Raw genomic sequence first — 18,587 nt, 5'->3', positions numbered from 1 at the left:
CAGTTCTACATGCAAGCCAAAGTAAGCACTTCAAACTTTTCCTGCAAGGAAGGTTATGGCTGCAGTTTTTTGGAATGGCAAGGGAGTTCTAGTCTATTTTATGGATTATGATATGATGATTACTTTTCATCTTTTCACTCACTTGAAGAAATGACTTGCATTGCAGCACTTTGATGATGATGATGATGAAGAACTTCAAAATGCCATGAAGGGTTGGCTAGGTGCAAAGGCAGCTGAATTTTATGAAGCAGGTATTTGCAAATTAGTGAAATGCTGTGAGAAATGGTTAAATTTAAATGGAGACTATGTTGAAAAATAGTTAAAAGCTATAGTTTTAAGTTGTATATAATAAAAATATTTTTATCTATGCAGGATTTTTGTTTATAGCCAAACGAAGGTTACTTTCCGAACCGCCCTCTGTATTATATTAGCCTGTCAGTTGTACTTCTGGAATTTCCCTTAAAAATGTTAATTGTCAGTTGAGGAAAATTGATTTATGGAAGAGATTTTATGATAGCTTAAAGATTTCTTGTAAAGTATTAATATAAAATAATATGATTATAGTATGAATATATATTTGATGAAGCAGTATGATTTACTTTTCAAATCAAAGTGAAAATAATACTCTGTCTTTGGTATTTTTTATTTATTTACGATTGTATCTAAAATTGAAAAATGTTTTATAATATACTTATTCAGCACCTGCAGTCATTAATGTGTTACATGTACTTAAGATTGTATAGTGATTCAGAAATTTTACATTTTTTTTCCCCATATAGATTGTTTGAGTCATAGCAGTAATTATGAATTTGTTTACTTTTAAGTATAATGGAAGGTATTTTCTTGCTTGTAAAAGATTGTTCTTTCCATATATGTGATGGACTCTTTATGTATGTGCATGTGCACATGCACACACATGTATATAATGTAAAACATTTTTTGAAAAATTATAGAACTAAAATCCTACGATGATGCTTTATAGATAGGTATGAAGTATTTAAAATTTTTACTTTCTTGTACAAAGTAAAGGAAGTGTTGTGAAGTCTGATTCGAATCGATGTGTGCATGGTTTTGGATCTGACACGTTCTCACTTACACCCTCACACACATTGTTATTTAATTTAAATACATTGATTTATTAATAATTATTAACCTCTGATTGTAAAAACGTTTTTGTCAATAAATAATTCAATAATAACAATAAAAAAAGAAATATGAAAAAATCAAGGGTTATTAATGAAATACAATTTTATGTACTCTTTATTTTAATTCAGAAATGTTTACAGAAGTTAATTATTAATAAATCAATACACTAATTTTAAAAAAAAGTTTAAAAAAAAATTGTGTATTTGAAGTTGGATTCGATCTGATGCGTGCATGCTTATGGAGATGTGTGCATGGTTATGGATCCAACATGTTCTCAATTACACCACATAATTACTATGTCATAGTGATATGAAACAAAAATAATACAGTAATATAAGATGCTGATACAGACACCATAAAAAATGTAATGCACTGTGGTGTCCACCACAATGCAATTTTGTAACTGTCCACTTTATTAAAGAATTGGAAAATTGAATCGTATCTCACTTTCAAATGAAATAAGTTTAGATGAGGTGTAGCAAAAAATGTGTATATGTAATTTAATAGGTGTACATCTGGTGTCCATATCAGATATTTTTTCCTGTAGTTCATAATACTTGCAGGATATTGCTTTGTTGTGTCTGTATTATTCAAATGCAATGGCTTCGGGTTTTAAAACATCTTAAATATTTGTTTTGAATAGTGGAATAAGAGGGGAGAGTAGGTTTCATTACTTTGTAGAATAATTACTATTAACTACATGGACTTTATGTGCCAAAATATTTGATTAAAAAAAATTTTCTACTCCTGAGTGAAGATTATATTTAGATTATGAAGAAAGCAATGGGAAACTTCTCTCTTTTGTGTAGTTCTTCTTGCTGTTTTTGGAAGTTATTTGCATTTAGGCCACATTTCCTATAACTATCATATTTGTGGCGCCTTTCGAACAAACCTGAAATATATCAAACAGTTATTTATTAAACAATAAATAAATAAAGAAGTCTTTATTCAGATTTTTATATAGAAATTCATTATCATATCAATCACTTTAGTACAAGATAAATTATTGATATAAAAATGAATTAAAAGATAAAAAATATGTGTTTTTTTAGTCACTTATATACAAATATGAGATAATATTAAGCTAAAATCCTTAAATTTAAAATAATATTAAAAATAATTCACAATTCAGAAGTCACTGTTGAAGATATTAATTTTGCTAGTCAATTTTTTATTTATTATAAAGTGGGTGTGGTGCTTATTATCAAGTCATGGGGGCTCTACATTGTATATGTAAATGTATCAGTTATTTTTTATGTTATTAATTTAAATATGAAATTGTTTAACAGTGATTTTATATTTGAATTAGTTATGTAATATCTGATTGTCTTGTTTGTTTCAGTTGATTTTAAGCCTATGAATTCTGAGTATGAGTTGGAAGATTATTTTCAGAAATTGAATAGTAATGATTCACAACTTTTTTATGGTGTTGTTTTTGAAACTTATGAAAATTCTAAAGAATTTAAGTACAAAATTCGTATTGGTGGAAAGAGTTGGGTATCAAGTTTTGGAACTGACAGTCTTCAACCTGCACTTTTACCTGAAGGACGGGAATTGATAATTTGTAATTGTTTTTTTTTTTTTTTTACTTATTTTCTCTTTAATCATGCTACCATGTTACCAGATGTTGAAATTATTTTTATTTTGAATTTTAATTTTTTGAGAATATTTGAAGATTTTTTTAGGAGGCTGTTTACAGAGTCATAGAAACTCTATTATTAGCATTAGTTGTCAAAATGTAGAAGAATCATAAACTTTTATCAGAAACAAATAACACATGGTTTTGTTTTTGCCTAAATGAAATAAATTGTGCTGTATGAAAGTTAACAAATGATCATAACATTCACAACGGACAAGTCCATAAATTTTGTCAGTTTTTTATTAATTGTGAATTGAATAATTATTCTGTTTCTATTTTCTGATAGATATTACCTTCAATGATTAGCATGGTGGTAAGGTCTTTGTCATTGCTTAGAGATCAGCAACTGAATTCTTCCTTTTTTGATTACTAATAAATTAATTGCTAAAAAATTGTTATACCCCAACATACTGCAGTGTTCCCTTGAAAAGTTTGGAAGTATGTTCCTGAAAGGGACAATGAGAGTGCACAGCAGTACCATGAATATCTCCATTCTTGTCTTGCTGACTTGTAATAATAAATATATATATATATATATATATTAAATAATTAATAGTTTTATCTCACTTTTTACGAAATTGTTGATGTATAATTTCACTTCTTCTTCATTCCTTTCACTTAAATAATTTAGATCAGTTTGTTATGCTGTAACAGCTTTATTTATTTATTTATTTACATGCTTCAGTTTACATCATGTCTCCTGAAGTGGTGTGTCATTAGCAGCTACCTACCATGATAATAATTTTAATATTTAATTAGGGTTGCCAGATGTTTTGTGTTTCATGTAAGTTTGACATTTTTCTGGCATGTTTTACATTATATGTTTTTATTTTCCCCATAAAATAATTTTCCATTTTTTTTTTAATAATTAAAGAAATGATAGCCCTAGACATTTTTGAAATGTTTTTCTAAGTTAGTATGAAGAAAAATTTTTTTAATTAGAGGAATATATTTCTCGCACAAAAACAAGCCAACCCAGTGATGTAACTTTGTATTCAGAGAGAAAAAGTAACAAACAGATTGTGTTCTTATCTCCTATCAAATCAGTGCCCCTAACTTATGTTTAAGAATAGTTTAGTTTTAGCTTCTTAGCCTTCCATCTGTCAACGTTCCGTTGAATATATCACAGTTCCGATTGATTATGATATACCATTGTCTTCATAATGATCTATTGATGTGGAAGAAGCTGCTTTTCAATACTGTTACTTCCTGTATTGTATTAGCAAAACAATAGTGAGAACTTGCTATTTATGCATTATGGATAACGCTAAACAGTTTTATTGTACCATATAATTAAGCATACATTATATAAAGTTTCTTTGCTGTTTTTGATTATATCCTGTAAGCTGTGATGTGGTGGATTATTATTGCAGATTAATAGTGTACTGTTGGCAAGATGAATTTGGATTCTGATCCAGATCCTAACCTGAGTTGAACATGCATGCCAACAAAAAAAATAAATAAATAAAAAGTTGTATTAACAAGTTTAATTAAAGAAATGGAAGGTAACTTTCTAGTGGGTAGCTCCAAAACTACAGAAAATCATGCTAACTATAATCTATGCAGAAAAGATATTAGTTATGGTATTACATAGTCAAGATATTAGCCATGTTGGACAGTTTGATTTGAAACAGCACAGCCAAGAAAGGACACAAAGCAATTAGATATGGAAATCAAGGTATCTGAAAATTACACTTGGGAACAAAAAGGATTTTTTTTTGTCACAGGAAGAAAATACTGTATTTATTCGAGTACCCCTACACTTTTTTTCTTGAAATTGGAGAGAAAAAATAAGGGTGCTGGGTTTACTTGAAACATAGCCTTTAGCCAGGATAATTTATTTAAAGTAAACGTTTTCGTAGAAGTACCTAAATTCAATCACATAAATATAGTTACATTAGGATTTCGTTTATCAATACTGGATGCTGCTTATACAGAATACATCCATGTTTATTATCGATAGGAATGAAGTTACGGTATTTTTACAAAACTGATTCATTCTGTATAGGCTGCATCTGGTTCTAATGACACTATAGTTGCAATATCAGCTACCCATCGTCGTCTTGTCTATTCGCCATAGTCATTGTACTGTTTGTATATGTGGACGGTTATGTGCATTTTATCTGTTTAGTTTATCTTGTAAAGTTTAATGTGGTGATTTATTTTAATTGTGGCATAAAAATGAATACAAAAGGACAGTGTCTACGATCTTTTATAGTAAATGAAAAACTGTGTGGTATAGGAGAGGATGAAAAAATTGGAAATCGGGCGGCAGGAAGAAAAGGTGACATAAATAAAAGCTGCATTCGAGACTGGCGTAAGAAGAAACAACTTCTGGTGAAAGGCACTGGTAATAAAAAACGGCTTTTCGTGGCTTAAAACCAAAATACACAGACATAGAAAAAAAATTGTATGAATTTGTAATGGAAAAATTTGTTGATTGACAGAAATGTGTCAATCATATGCTCATGAAATTGCTAAATCATTGAATAAAGTTGATTTTAAAGCAAGCCGTGGGTGGATAACACGATTTTTTGCACGAAAAGATTTGTCAATAAGATGAAAGACAACCATTTCTCAACGACTTCCAGACGCTTATGAACAAAAAGTATTACATTTTCACAAATACTTAATAAATCTTAGAAAAGATAAAGGCTATATGCCTTCTTAAATAGGAAATGCTGATCAAACCCCCATATATTTTGAAATGCCATTTGACAAAACTGTACAACAAAAAAGGTGAAAAAAGTGTTACGATTCGCACTAGTGGTAATGAAAAACAAAGGTGTGGTGTGGTGTTATGCTTTGCATTACTTCTGATGGATCAAAATTACCTTCGTACATTGTTTTTAAAAGAAAAACTCTTCCTACCGTACAGGTAAATTGAGTTATTATCAGAGCACAAGCATCAGATTGGATGGACAAAACCTTAATTTTAGATTGGATCAGGTGTGTATGGCAAAAGTGATCTGGAGATTTACTTAATAAACAAAACACCGGCATGCTAGTAACAGATAGTTATACGACTGATAAAGTGAAAGACATTTTAAAAAAGGGTATGACAAACCAAGTAATAATTCCAGGCAGATTGAAATCTCTATTGCAACCACTAGATGTCTGCATTAATAAACTGTTCAAATCTGCATTAAAACAACTGTACAGTAAATGGATGGCTGATGAAAATTTCTTTCTCACACCTACAGGAAGAATCAAATGCCCAGATTTTAATCAGATTAGTGTTTGGATAAAAGATGCTTGAGAAAGTATTTCCAAGCAAGGAATTAAGGAATTAGTAAGGAAAAGTTTAAAAAAATGCGGAACCTTTGGCAGAATGACGTGGAGACTACCGATAACTCTTCTACAGACATTAACAGTGACAGTGATTAATTAAAAATAAAATTCCGTATTAAAAAGTGTATTGAAATGATCCTTTTCAACATGATACTTTCTTTTCATTTTACCAGCCTACTGATTCTGAACTAAATTAGTACTTACGGTAATTAATTATTAATGTAATATTAATATTATAATTTAAATGAACGAATTAAATGCTTTACTTTCTGAATATTTTCGTATTTACGTATTTTTTTATCATATCTGTTGCACTTTAAAATACTGGTATATACTCAATGTTTTTTTTTTTAGATTTTCAGTCTGGAAAATCAAGGTGCTTATTCAGTGGCGGGGGATACTCGAATAAATACGCTAATTTCTTTATAAACTGTTCCTTCTGAATCATTTTCGGCTTGCTTCGTTTGAATTCAAACAAAATTTTTGAGACAAAAATTCAGAAGGAAATGATTAAAATTATTTATATTATTATAATAAAACCATAATAAACTATTTACTTCCAGTTGCACTCTTCTTCAAAATTGCTGTTTTTATATTACCATCAGTGTTACTACTCTTAGTATCTTTTCATGTAAAAGACAGTGATTTAGTGAGTGTCTTCTACAAAAAGAACTCTATATTGAACATAACCAAAATCATCACCTACAGTTTGCAAATTCTAGTGTGCTCGGTGAGACTTCTTCCATTTTTGCTTAAGCTTTGTCTCGTGAGATAATTTAACAGTTTTTCTTAATCAGACTGGTGGCAGAATTCAGCAAAAAACATGTATATGTTGTTTTTATGCATGAATACGTGTTTTAAGTTATTTTAAATAGTTGCATGAACTTTTTTTTTTGAGAATGTCTTCTGCTTACAGCCATAAAACATTGCTGCTGCCCGTGAAGGTTTAAGGTATCTGTAAAAAATGAAATTGTAATTAAAAGTATGAGATGATTAATTGTGAACTTATTTAGAATGAAGTTCAACAATCTTCATTCTAACTATCTACATACTCTTAAAATTTTTATTGGAAAAAGTAATAATAGATATATGTCATTTTTGTTTCTCTGTTAATTTATTCCTGCTTAAAATTGGATTTATTTTTATTGAAGTTGTATTTTGGTAGAGAAATCTTACTGTTAGTATTGAAACATAATAGCAGGTTTTTTAATTTTATTAATTTTCATTTTTCTATTTTTATTTTTTATTTAGCTGTTTACCAAAGATCATGTTTCTTAACTCTCCAAAAGACATTAGATCTAGTATTTATAGAGAAAATGACAAAACAGAAAATTGGATTGAATGTAAGTAGAAACAAATTAAAATATTTAAAAAATTTTAATATGTTGTACATTTTTAAAATGCTTGTTACCATACTAATATCAATATTGATTCAGTGATGTCACTTTGTTATGTATTAAATTTCTTAAAGTGAAACTCACCACGTTTCAAGTGACTTTGGTTTATTTTAATGACATTTTTATTTATGTTTAAATAAACTGAAATAATCTATCAAGTAATATTTATTATTTATGTGGTTTAATTATAAACTAATAAAATGGAGAATAAATTTCTATTTCATAATAGTTTTTTTTAGATAAGAATTTTTGTTTTTGTGTACAGTGTTCATTTTGTAAAATATTTTAGTTTAAAATCAGAAGCTGCTTAAAACACTGTGTGATTTATTTATTCAGTTACAAATTATAAATCATTTCTTTGCGATTTTTTATCATTTGGATAAAAATTTTTATTTAAATAGATGAAAGAACCCCTCAGGGAGTCTTACTCTAAGATTTTGGGGGTTGGCATCTCCACAACCCTAGCTCTGTAGCTTTTCTTCCCACTACACACTGAACTTCTGAACCTTTTACACCATACACTTACACCAACCACAAATGCTATTCAAATTACAACACATACTTTTACACAGCAACCCAACATCTTACACAGTTTCTTTTTTCACTTACACTCGCTGCTGTTCTGACACCTTATGAAATGCAACTGTAACTCAAGGTGGAAACTATTGTGCTGATGGGTAGATAGCTCTACACAGTGAGTCTCAAATGATGTTCTGTGAGCGCTCTACATAGTGATTCTCAAATGATGTTTTCTGAGCATCAGTTGTACAGTCCTAGCTCCAGTGTGTACGCACTCTACTGGAGTGGTCTGTTATATCACCAATACTTGTGGAAATCTTATGTCTGTCCCATTCAAATACTTCTTTGGTGGTTGTTGTTCTGCTTGAAAAAACCATCAAACCTGGAACCTAAAAAGACTTTGACCGACGTCTTCAGTCGAAGATGTGTCTGGTAATGATGAATCAAGAGATAAAACAAATATTGCAAAATTATCAATAATATGGTTTATATTAGTGAAATATCTGAGGAAGAAGGTAAATCATTTGCAAAGGTTTCACAAGTGCATTGTTACAACATGTGGCTCTGCAAAGTCAATTGATGAAAAACTTAGGAATGGTGCCCTGTTGATTGAAGTGAAAGATGACGAACAGAGTCAGAAGCCTTTTAGGTTCATAGGGAAGGATGAAGTGATGGTTGAACCACATAATAATTTAAATTCCAGCAAGGGAGTGTTTTTTGCTGTACTTGGCTGGTATTGAACCATCAGAGATATCAGAACTTTCCCTGTAGTCAGTCACTTCTGTTCAGAGATGATGAAGAAGGAGAATGGTGTTGAAGTGTTGTAAGTGTTATTATAACCTTTTCTACTCTGATGATATGTGGGCGAATAAAAATAGGCTACCTGTCTGTCTGTGTGTGACCATACATTACAAACCCTAGATGCTGTTCTTCCAGTGTCAGGGTTTTGGTTACACCAAAATTGGTTGCACAAAGGAACAAGTTTGTGTGCATTGCAGCTGTGTGGGACATGATGATAGTGCATGTAGTGAAGCTGAAAAGTTTATAATTGTAAGGTTTCACATTTGGCAAGGTCTAGAAAATGCCCCATTTATAAGGAAGAACAGTCAATGTTATGGATTATTAAAGGACACTTTAGCAGAAAGTGTCCTTTCCTGTGGCTTGTTGAAAATACAGAAATATTTCTCAATGTGAGGAAGCCTGTACAGCATGGTGTTAGTTTTGTTCAGGCTCTTTCTAACAATTTGCAAAAGGAGAACAAGTGTAATTCATGTAAAGTTTTGTTCAGGCTCTTTCTAACAATTTGCAAAAGGAGAACAAGTGTAATTCATGTAAAGAACAGACTAAGGTGGTAGAAGCTTTGTCAGAACAAGTAAAGTGCCTCACAGCTGCAATTGCAGTATTGAGTACTGTCAAGAAGGTAACAACTACTACTAGAAAGATTGATAATGGCGTATCGAACACCACTTCAGTTGGTATACCATCAAATAAAACAACTGCTGCACCAACATTGCAGCAAACTACTAAGATCCAAATGAAGGGGGTCTATAAAAAAGTTGCTGCCTGGTACAGTATCTCCTGCCTTCCAGGCTTCCAAACCACCACTACCATCTGAAGATACCTTTGAGGGTATGATGGCAGATAAAATGCCCAAAGAAACAAAGCACTTCCTTAAAGTTTTAAATAAAAACCGGATAATATTTGATAAATAATCTGCCAGAAGTATTTTACATGTAACGGAAAAATATATTTTATGTGTATGAATATTATTCAGTGTAATGTTTTGGTCTCCGTTCTGGGCGTGAGGATATCAGAATCATACTAAAGGAAGAAAATCCTTTAATACTGTGTCTGCAGTATTTCCTGCACACACAGTATTAATTTGATTAATAAAAGACATTTTCTGTTCAATAATAATCCATAACAGTGCCTGTATGTTCTCCTTATAAAGGGGGCATTTTTGAGACTTTGTAAAATGTGAACCCTTACAATTATTAACTTTTCAGTTTTAATACTCTGTTGCCTTTATCCATCCCCAGGATGAAGTGTCTTTTTGCAGATATGTCTGCAAGAAGTACAACCATCTGGTTGAGGGTACAATGTGCTTGATACAAATGTCACTGCAGTTTCAGTAAAGATATTGGCACCGTTTAAAATGAATATCTGCAACTTACATCTTCCTCCAAATTCCAGTATTAGCGAGGATGATCTGTCCAACCTATTTTCACAGATTCCTTTACCCTTTTACCCTGCCTAATAATTAGTGATTTCAACGCCCATCACTATTCTTGGGGCTCATCATGTTCTTCCTGAGGTACTATAGTTGATGACTGAGGTAGAACTTGGATCTTTGTTTGTTGAATGATTATTCACGTTTGTCACCTTCTTTAGGTACGTTTTCGTGCCCTTGGGTTCAGCTTCCCTACCTCCAAATCTTACCTGAAGCATTTCCAAAAACTTTTTTTGGATGTGGTCACAGACCAGTTGTTACCTTGGTCAGTAATAGTAATTTACCCCTGAGTCAGCTATGCAGATGGTTAGTTGGAAAAGAAGACTGGATCAGGTACAAAGATTCATTTAGCCAATACAATGAAAGTGGTAGTGCGATTCACCAAGTTTCCAAGTTTGCACACTGAATACTTGCTAGTGTAAAATCAGGACAGTCACCATCGCAAATTGGACTGGAAAGCAATGGAATCCTTGTTACCTCATCAATTAATGTGGTGAACACGTTTGGTAACTCTTTTAAGTCAGTTTCACTTATTCTACTGTCCTGAGTTTATGAGGTATAAGTTGCAGGTAAAAAGTATACTGTTTGTTGTTTGAGACTCACGAATTGAATTATACATGCCATTTTCTTTTGATGAGCTAAGGTATGCCTTGAATAATTCCAGTGACACTTCTCTGGAAATTATAATATTAGGTTCAGTAGGGTGTTGCAACTCTTGGATACTGTGTTATGAAATCTTTTGTGTGTGTGGTAGGATATTTTCTGACCAGGTTTTTTCAGATTCTTGGTCAGAAGCATTGGTGATTCCTTTACTAAAACCAGGTAGATAAGTCATGCCTATAAAGATATCGTCATATCTCTTTAACCAGTATGTGTGCGGGTTGATGGAACGAATGGTAAAATGTCGTTTATTGTGGTTTCTTGACAGAAATTCTCTAAGTGCTCCTGAAAAGTGCAGTTTTCACCAAAGTAGATCTATCTATCAGTCATGTAGTTGCTTTTGAATCTGTCTTCCAAAATTCCTTCCTATTTCGCCAACACCTCACAGTATTTTCTGATTTGCAGAAGGCATATGACACAGCTTGGAGGAGAGGAATCTTAAATAAACTCCAGAAATGGAGTATACAAGGAAATTTCCTAGCATTTGTCAGGGGGTTTCCTCAGTAGTCTGTCCTTTCAAGTTTGAGTTTAAACTACGTTATCCAAAAATTTTATACTAGAAAACAACTAGAATGGCCAAGGTGTACACCTTTCATTCCTGATATCATCCAGTAAAGAACAATGTGTCACTATGGACCTCTTCATCCAGGAGTAACCGGGAAGAGGAATTTTCCGTTTGTGAATAGGATTTCCTAGACTTGTTCATGGATACCTCATAACTCAGACCAATGCACCTGTTTGTGTTTACTGTGACTGCAACTGATGGTACCCCACATACTTGTGGACTGTCTGTTATGCGGCATTGTATCGGAAATTTAAAATTGGAGCTATCAGGAATATTGTGGCTACATTATCCACAGTTTTACTTTTTCTTAAGGCCATACATCTGTATTCAAATATTTGATTATTATTATTATAATGCCTTTCATTTAATTTTGTTTTTTTAAGTTAGATTTTCATTATTGTGTTTTATTGTGGTTTTATTTTGCTTTTTGTGTATGGTATAGGTGTGTTACATCGTTCTAATTTTTAAAGTAATTTTTATTTGCTTACGATAGTAATATTGTTCCCAGGCGCTGATTATGACATTTCGTTGTGAACCCAAGAAAAAAAAAGATGAAAGAACATGATGGTTGTAACTTGCATCATTAAGATGCAAGTTATATGTTAGATATAAGTTAACATTTACTTATCATGCATCTCAATGTATTTAACATAGCCTAATCATTACCTTTCCTTTTTTCTATTATTTGTGGAATTTACAAAGGTAGTGTTGCCTTTAGAATATTTAAAAAATAATAAATACAATAAAGTTTTATTAAATTCCTTTCTGATGGACCAGTGGACTGACTGTATTATCTCCAAAATCATTATAGCTGTCGATAGGGAGAAAGCTTTATTTTGTGACGTTGACAACCTAGTAAGAGTTTTTTTTGTTGTTGTAAATTCAGTTGCATGGGGATTGAGGTATGAGTTTAAATTTTTCTAACGGCTCCATATTTTAGAAATGTTATGGGAGAAGATCTTAAATTTTGTCATGGGATCTTATTTTATTTGGCTAATCATCAGTCATTTGATTGGTGTTTTGTATTCCACTTTTTCATGTTGCGTTCTTTTAATTTTTAACTTAATTACTTACTACATTCTACTCCTCAGCTATCTTTTTTGTAAGTTAAAACTCTTTCCTTCTCTATAATTTTTTACCTTTTATTATCCTGGTTTACCCACCAACCTGATGCTTTTTTTATGAGATTCTATTACAAACTTCTCTCTATTCTCTTCTTTCTTGTACATCTTAAGACTTCTGTACGTTGAATTGTAACCCACCTAATGCTATTTTAGTGTTTAGTTTCATTACTGTGTATATTTTGTTTTGTTGATATAATGCTTTTCTGCTGTATTTGATAAAGATGTATAATGAAATTGAGAACTTAATTTTTTTTCTAGACTTATGAAGTAGATAGTTGCATTAATTTTTTTTTTATTTGGGCTTTTCTGGGCAAAAAATGTTTTGGCATTATCATTACTCGCACGATGTATTTGTTTAAAAAAACTAAATTTTAAAAATTAAATAAAAATGTCTAGAAAACAAGACATGAAATTAAATTCAAAACCTAATAGAATAACAAAAATTAAAACAAAATAAAAACTTAAAGTAGAAATTTAAAAACAAAATCGAAACAACCTAAAATATTAAAAATAAAGACAAAACAAAAAACTTAAACTAAAATGTTTAGACACAAAACATATAACTACTGTATAAAAACCCAAAAGCTCTATTAAAAAGTATTTAAAACATTACCACTTCGGAGAAACAAAAACACCTGTTCTAAAACTTCTGTATTATTGCCAACGATTTGACAAAAATTCCTGGACAATTTAAATTTACTATGCAAGGTCTCATATAATGTATGCATTCCACAAGAATGTGGTGCACAGTCTAGCGGCAGTTGCATCGTGTGCATATGGTGTGTTTACTGCTGACATCAGATACCTCCTGATCGAAATTTCCTGTATGAGGAGTCGTATGGCAATACTGAACCTTTAATGTGCCGGAGTTTGTTATCTACTGTAGCCATTGTCATCTTGCTACTTCTTGCGAAAAACAAGTTTTACACAGTTAATAAAGTTGGATGTAGTAACACAGGTATTGACGGATGGTTGCCTACATGCTTCTTTAGCAGCGGAAAGTACACATTCATTACTCGGAATCCCACATGGCTAGGGATCCTGCAGAAACTCACTTTGTGTTGCGGTGCTTTAACTTGGCGATTGCATTGTAGATTTCAATAATGATAGGATGCCTGGAATAATAGTTGCATTAATAGAGCAATGAACTATCTGTTCTTTTCCAAGTGCTAATATGTAATCTTTTACAGGTTTTTTCTTTTTTTAAAGTTACTCTTTTCTTTCTATTGTGTTTAATTTGATTTTTGTTTTTATTTTAGATCAAGATGTCTGAATTTCCATATCCTGAATACACTAATAGTTCTAATGTTCAGGCAGCTTTAAGTATTATTTTACCAGTAATTGTTATTATAAGTTTTTGTTTAATTCTACCTAATATCATTAAGAGAGTGGTTGAAGAAAAAGAAACTGGTGTAAAGGTTGGTAAATACATATATATCTCTGATAATATATTATATATGTTTGATAATTGATGACAGTATTATTAAACTGAAAGATTTGAATTTTCTTTTGTTTGTATAATATATCCTTGTATAATATATTTTTTTTGATTTTCTTCTTATTCTTTCTGGTGTTACAGTAGATTGTAATTTATGTATTCATGCTATAAGTTTGTTCTATGATCAGAAAAATTAAATAATTTGTATATAATGCTAAGAAGAATAAGATTTTATATTACAGACATTTTAACATATTAACTGCGTATGTACCACCAGTGTCACATGGCAGACCTTGGGAGGATGCTCATGTGATGCCGGTGGTCCATCCCACCATTCATTTGTTTATTTCTCAGTCTTCAGTGAGTTCTTGTGGTGTGCATTTTATCTGTTGTGAGTGTGTTACATATACATGTACTGTTGTGTATGAGCCGGTCATTCCTGGATCACAGCACTTGTGCTCATTGACACCTGTCTCCCAGACATTGTCATGAGAGTTACACATTATTATTTCTTTGAATATTTTAGTTCTTTTATTCGTTTATTTAGTGTTAGTTTAGTGCTATTGCCATTATAATAATGGCAGCTAATGAGTCAGGAACTTAAAGAGCAAGCCAAGATGGCTTATTGCGTGAAAGTAAGGAAGAGTTTGACCATCTGGAAAGCAGTTTTGAGTCTTGAGTCTGATGATAATATTGTTCGTAATCCAACATGGTCCACCAAAACTTCTGGCTTGTAACAAATTACATTTATCAGTAATAGTGGATTGAATGTGCCAGTACCCAGTAATCGCCCTATTGATTTTTATAATTTATTTGTAGATATTGTTTATTTGGAAGTGATTGTAAATGAAATGAATCGGAATGCAGAAAATATATTTTTACAGGAAAATACATGAGGAAATTCTTCCTGCATTAGTCGATGGAAACCACTAACAGTTGACGAACTAAAAACCCTCATAACTCTTGTATTACATAAGGGAACAGTCAATCTACCCTGTTTGCATGATTATTGGAAGACACACTGGTTGTTTGGTTTACCTGGTTTCAGAGCCTATATGAGTCATGACCACTTTTTATTAATTTTTAGGTGTTTGTATTTTTATTCTGAGCCAAAAACTGAAAAAAACTGATGCTGAAAAAAGTGCCACACCCACAAAATACAGGCTGTAGAAGAAAATTTTAATTAAAAAATGATTTTTATATATCAGCTCGGTAAACAATTTTCTTTAGATGAAGTGAAGAGATAGTGCTTTGGCATGGGTGTTTAGTTTTTAGGCACTACCTTAAAGGAAAGAGACATAAATATTATTTAAAAATATATACCTTGAGTGTTTAAAAATATATACCTTGGTGAGCCAGACAGAATGATTTTATGTTTTCATTGTTATGGAGGCAAAACTGACAAAACAGCAGGGAAAAGTCATATCTCAGAAGTAGTAATGTATTTAATGCGGAATGCACTGAATCTAAGTCATTCATTCATGGATAATTTTTACAATAGTTATTCATTAGCATTAAAACTTCTGGCTAATAATACCTACTGCACTGGTATTTTAAGAAGTAATTGAAAGTGCTCACTTGTGGATATTGTATTGGCAAAATTGGTAAAGGAGAGACTATAGATTGTTACAGCGATGGGGTTATGATTGGAGCCTGGAAAGATAAAAGGAAAGTAACTTATATATCAACAGAATTTTAAAATGAGATGGTTGAGATGATTAATAAAAAGGGGTCGAATGTGGAAAAAATGTCTACCAGTGGTGCAGTACAGTGCTCATTTGAAAGGGGTTGACAGAGGAGACCAGCTGATATCTTATTATCCCTGCGAGAGGAAAACCATCTATCTGATTATACAAAATATTTCTTTCATATCTTGTCCATGTACGTTAACAATGCTTTACATCTATACAATATGTATTCTGGTAACACAAAAATGTCTATGTATGACTTCAGGCTGGCTATACTTGAGCATTTCCTGCCTCGTCCACCTGGAAAAAGGTTAACTTCTCCAAAGCTTGCTCAAAAACAACAAAACGTACAACTGATGAAAGAGAGGACCATGGTAGATTGAAGCGGAAAAGATGTAGAGTCTGCCACTCAAATAACAAGGAGAGAAAAATGACATATTACTTACTGTGAAGCAAGGACAGATAAACCTGGCCTTTGCCCAGGTTTTTGTGACAAATATCAACAAAAACTGTAAAAATACAAAATTGGATGGTGGGAGGGATTGTAAGTAGGGAGTTATTTAGTTTTTATTTAATTTTACATAAGTTTTATTAGTTATAAGAAAATTATTCCGTAAGTAGTAACATCAGAGAATACAAATGAAAACGCGAATGTAAATAAAATATTCCTAATTTTGTAAGGGGAAATAATTTTAAATTATACTTCATTATACTAAACATGTATCAATAAAAGAATAAAATTGGTGAAAAAAAATATATATTAAATCTGACTAGGCGCTCAGTGCTCATGGGATGCTGACGGTACACAGAAAATTTTGATTTCCCTACATAAGAAAAACTACAAAAAACCGAATTAAACATCATGTACAGGCAGTAAACACCAAAAAGTATGGGAAATTATAATAAAAATATTTAGGTTCTAGGGTAGGTATATCGTTAATAGATGTGCAGTGAACATGTTGAATAAAGAATCAGTAGAAGGAAAACATTTTTGTTTATTCATGTTTCATTCAGTACATTATTTAATAAAAATGAATTTCCTTTCATTTGCTGCTTATTTTATCCATGTTTATGGAGAACGTTACAGCATTATCAGAACATTTAAAAAACAATTTAATAAAAAACAGAAAACATTAAAACTATAGAATGTATTTTTTACTACATCAGTCATTAATATATGACTGAATTTATATGTGACTGTGCGTACTATATTTCTTAAAAATATTTTAAATTTTATTTCTAATTAAATTTTATGAAAAAAAAGTTAAGATAAAGCAGATGTCTCTAAAAAAGGATTAAATATTGATAAAAATGAAAGCATTGAGTTAAAAAAATTTATTTTTTCCTAGAATGAAATTTTAATGGTTTTTTTTAAATGCCAAGTTCTGAAAAAAAAAATTATTGTATATATAAAATCAAACTATAAAATTCATTTCATTCAGAAATTATAAGCTTTTTCTAATTAAATGTACTGAGTTTTTGAGTTTTTTTAAGCAATATTTGTGTTTTTTGGAATCCACAAAAGTTTCCATTGGTATAATATGTATTTGGAGTTTTTCTGTTTATGCTATGGCTTAGGTGTACTGACCACTTTATAATAAGATTAATGATTTAAATTTCTGTTATGTGGGACAATTTTTTTTGGTTATGATGTGGACAGGTGGTTGACTTTTGTGGTGAAACATTAATCATGTTTATTGTATGTGAAATTTTAAGTGTGCTACAAATTTAGCATTGTTCAGACACCAAAATTTTGATTTTTTAACCCTCTCTTGGTCATTATTTTAATTATCTATATGGTGGTAACATACCTTATTAATTTGAAAAAATGTTGATTTTAGGTTGATCTGCACTCATACTTAATTTTAATTATAATGTTAATTTTATTATATCTATCACTACAGCAATAGAATTTGGTCTATACTTAAAAAACTACCACTAAAACTAAAACTAAAAAAAATTCAAATATTTTTTATTCGGACATTACAATATTGTCTCTTGATGATACTCAAGGAAACATAATGAGAGATTGCTACAGTTTACATTTGATTGAAGACCTAACTCCTCTTCCTGTCTGACTTTTTATCTTTAATGCTACAAAGAACACAATTCTGAACATATTTTTCAAGTTTCATGAGCTGGTTGGTTGTGCTTAGGATAATAGCATAATTATTTGTTTTTGTGACAATCATATTGAAAACCTCATCACCACATAAAAGCATTAAAAAAAATCTCAGTAGAACCTTATGATAAGTCATGATTAGGGCCATAGTCAATCACAAATAGATTAGGTTCTGTAAAATTATTTTGACTTGGGCAGTCAACAGCTTGACATAACTTATCGCCTCTGGCCCCATCATCTAAATTTTTATCATTATCGCTAGAATCACTGTTGTCAAAAACATTACTAAAATTAACAGAAGAGTCACTATCACATAAAAACACTAAATCTTCAGTATCACTGTCTGCAACGTGATCAGCGGTCATTGATGCCATTTTCACATACAATGTGATGCCAAATCAACAACGAAGTTTCAAAACAAAACACAGCTTTCACATCCAAATCAGGCAGTTAAAAATATTGTATTGTGTTAAAAATTAAAAACAATGGTACTGTGAGTAGTATTATAAAGGTTTAGTTCTTAAAAACAAAACTAGATAACAGCAATAGGCTTTTCTAGCTGAAATGTGACTTCATGCACTTGGAACAGGAGGGTGGCATAGGGCACCGTGTGATTTTGTGCGTCATGACCGGAAGACAGTTAATATGGGAAATTAAAAATAATTATGAAATATGTATGTAAATATGTAAAAAAAAAAAAAACATTTAAATATACTAATAGTTATTAACACTAATATTAATATTTGTTATTAGCATTTACATTAACTA

At 31.0% G+C, this 18,587-nt stretch overlaps 1 protein-coding gene across 2 annotated transcripts in view; it reads left to right on the top strand.

Annotated features, from left to right (window-relative positions):
* LOC142322045 (phospholipid-transporting ATPase ABCA3-like) overlaps positions 1-18,587 on the top strand; it is a 186,324-nt gene that overhangs the window by 35,729 nt on the left and 132,008 nt on the right. For both annotated transcript variants that reach the window (XM_075360660.1, XM_075360659.1), the window contains exons 3-5: positions 2,489-2,710; positions 7,328-7,419; positions 13,831-13,989. In XM_075360660.1, coding sequence (XP_075216775.1) covers positions 2,489-2,710; positions 7,328-7,419; positions 13,831-13,989 — 473 coding nt within the window. The remainder of the gene's footprint in view (positions 1-2,488; positions 2,711-7,327; positions 7,420-13,830; positions 13,990-18,587) is intronic.

Source organism: Lycorma delicatula, chromosome 3, assembly GCF_047948215.1.
Source record: "Lycorma delicatula isolate Av1 chromosome 3, ASM4794821v1, whole genome shotgun sequence".
Lineage (NCBI taxonomy): Eukaryota > Metazoa > Arthropoda > Insecta > Hemiptera > Fulgoridae > Lycorma > Lycorma delicatula.
Note: the sequence above shows the minus strand (reverse complement) of the source record. Positions and strands in the feature narration are given on the sequence as shown.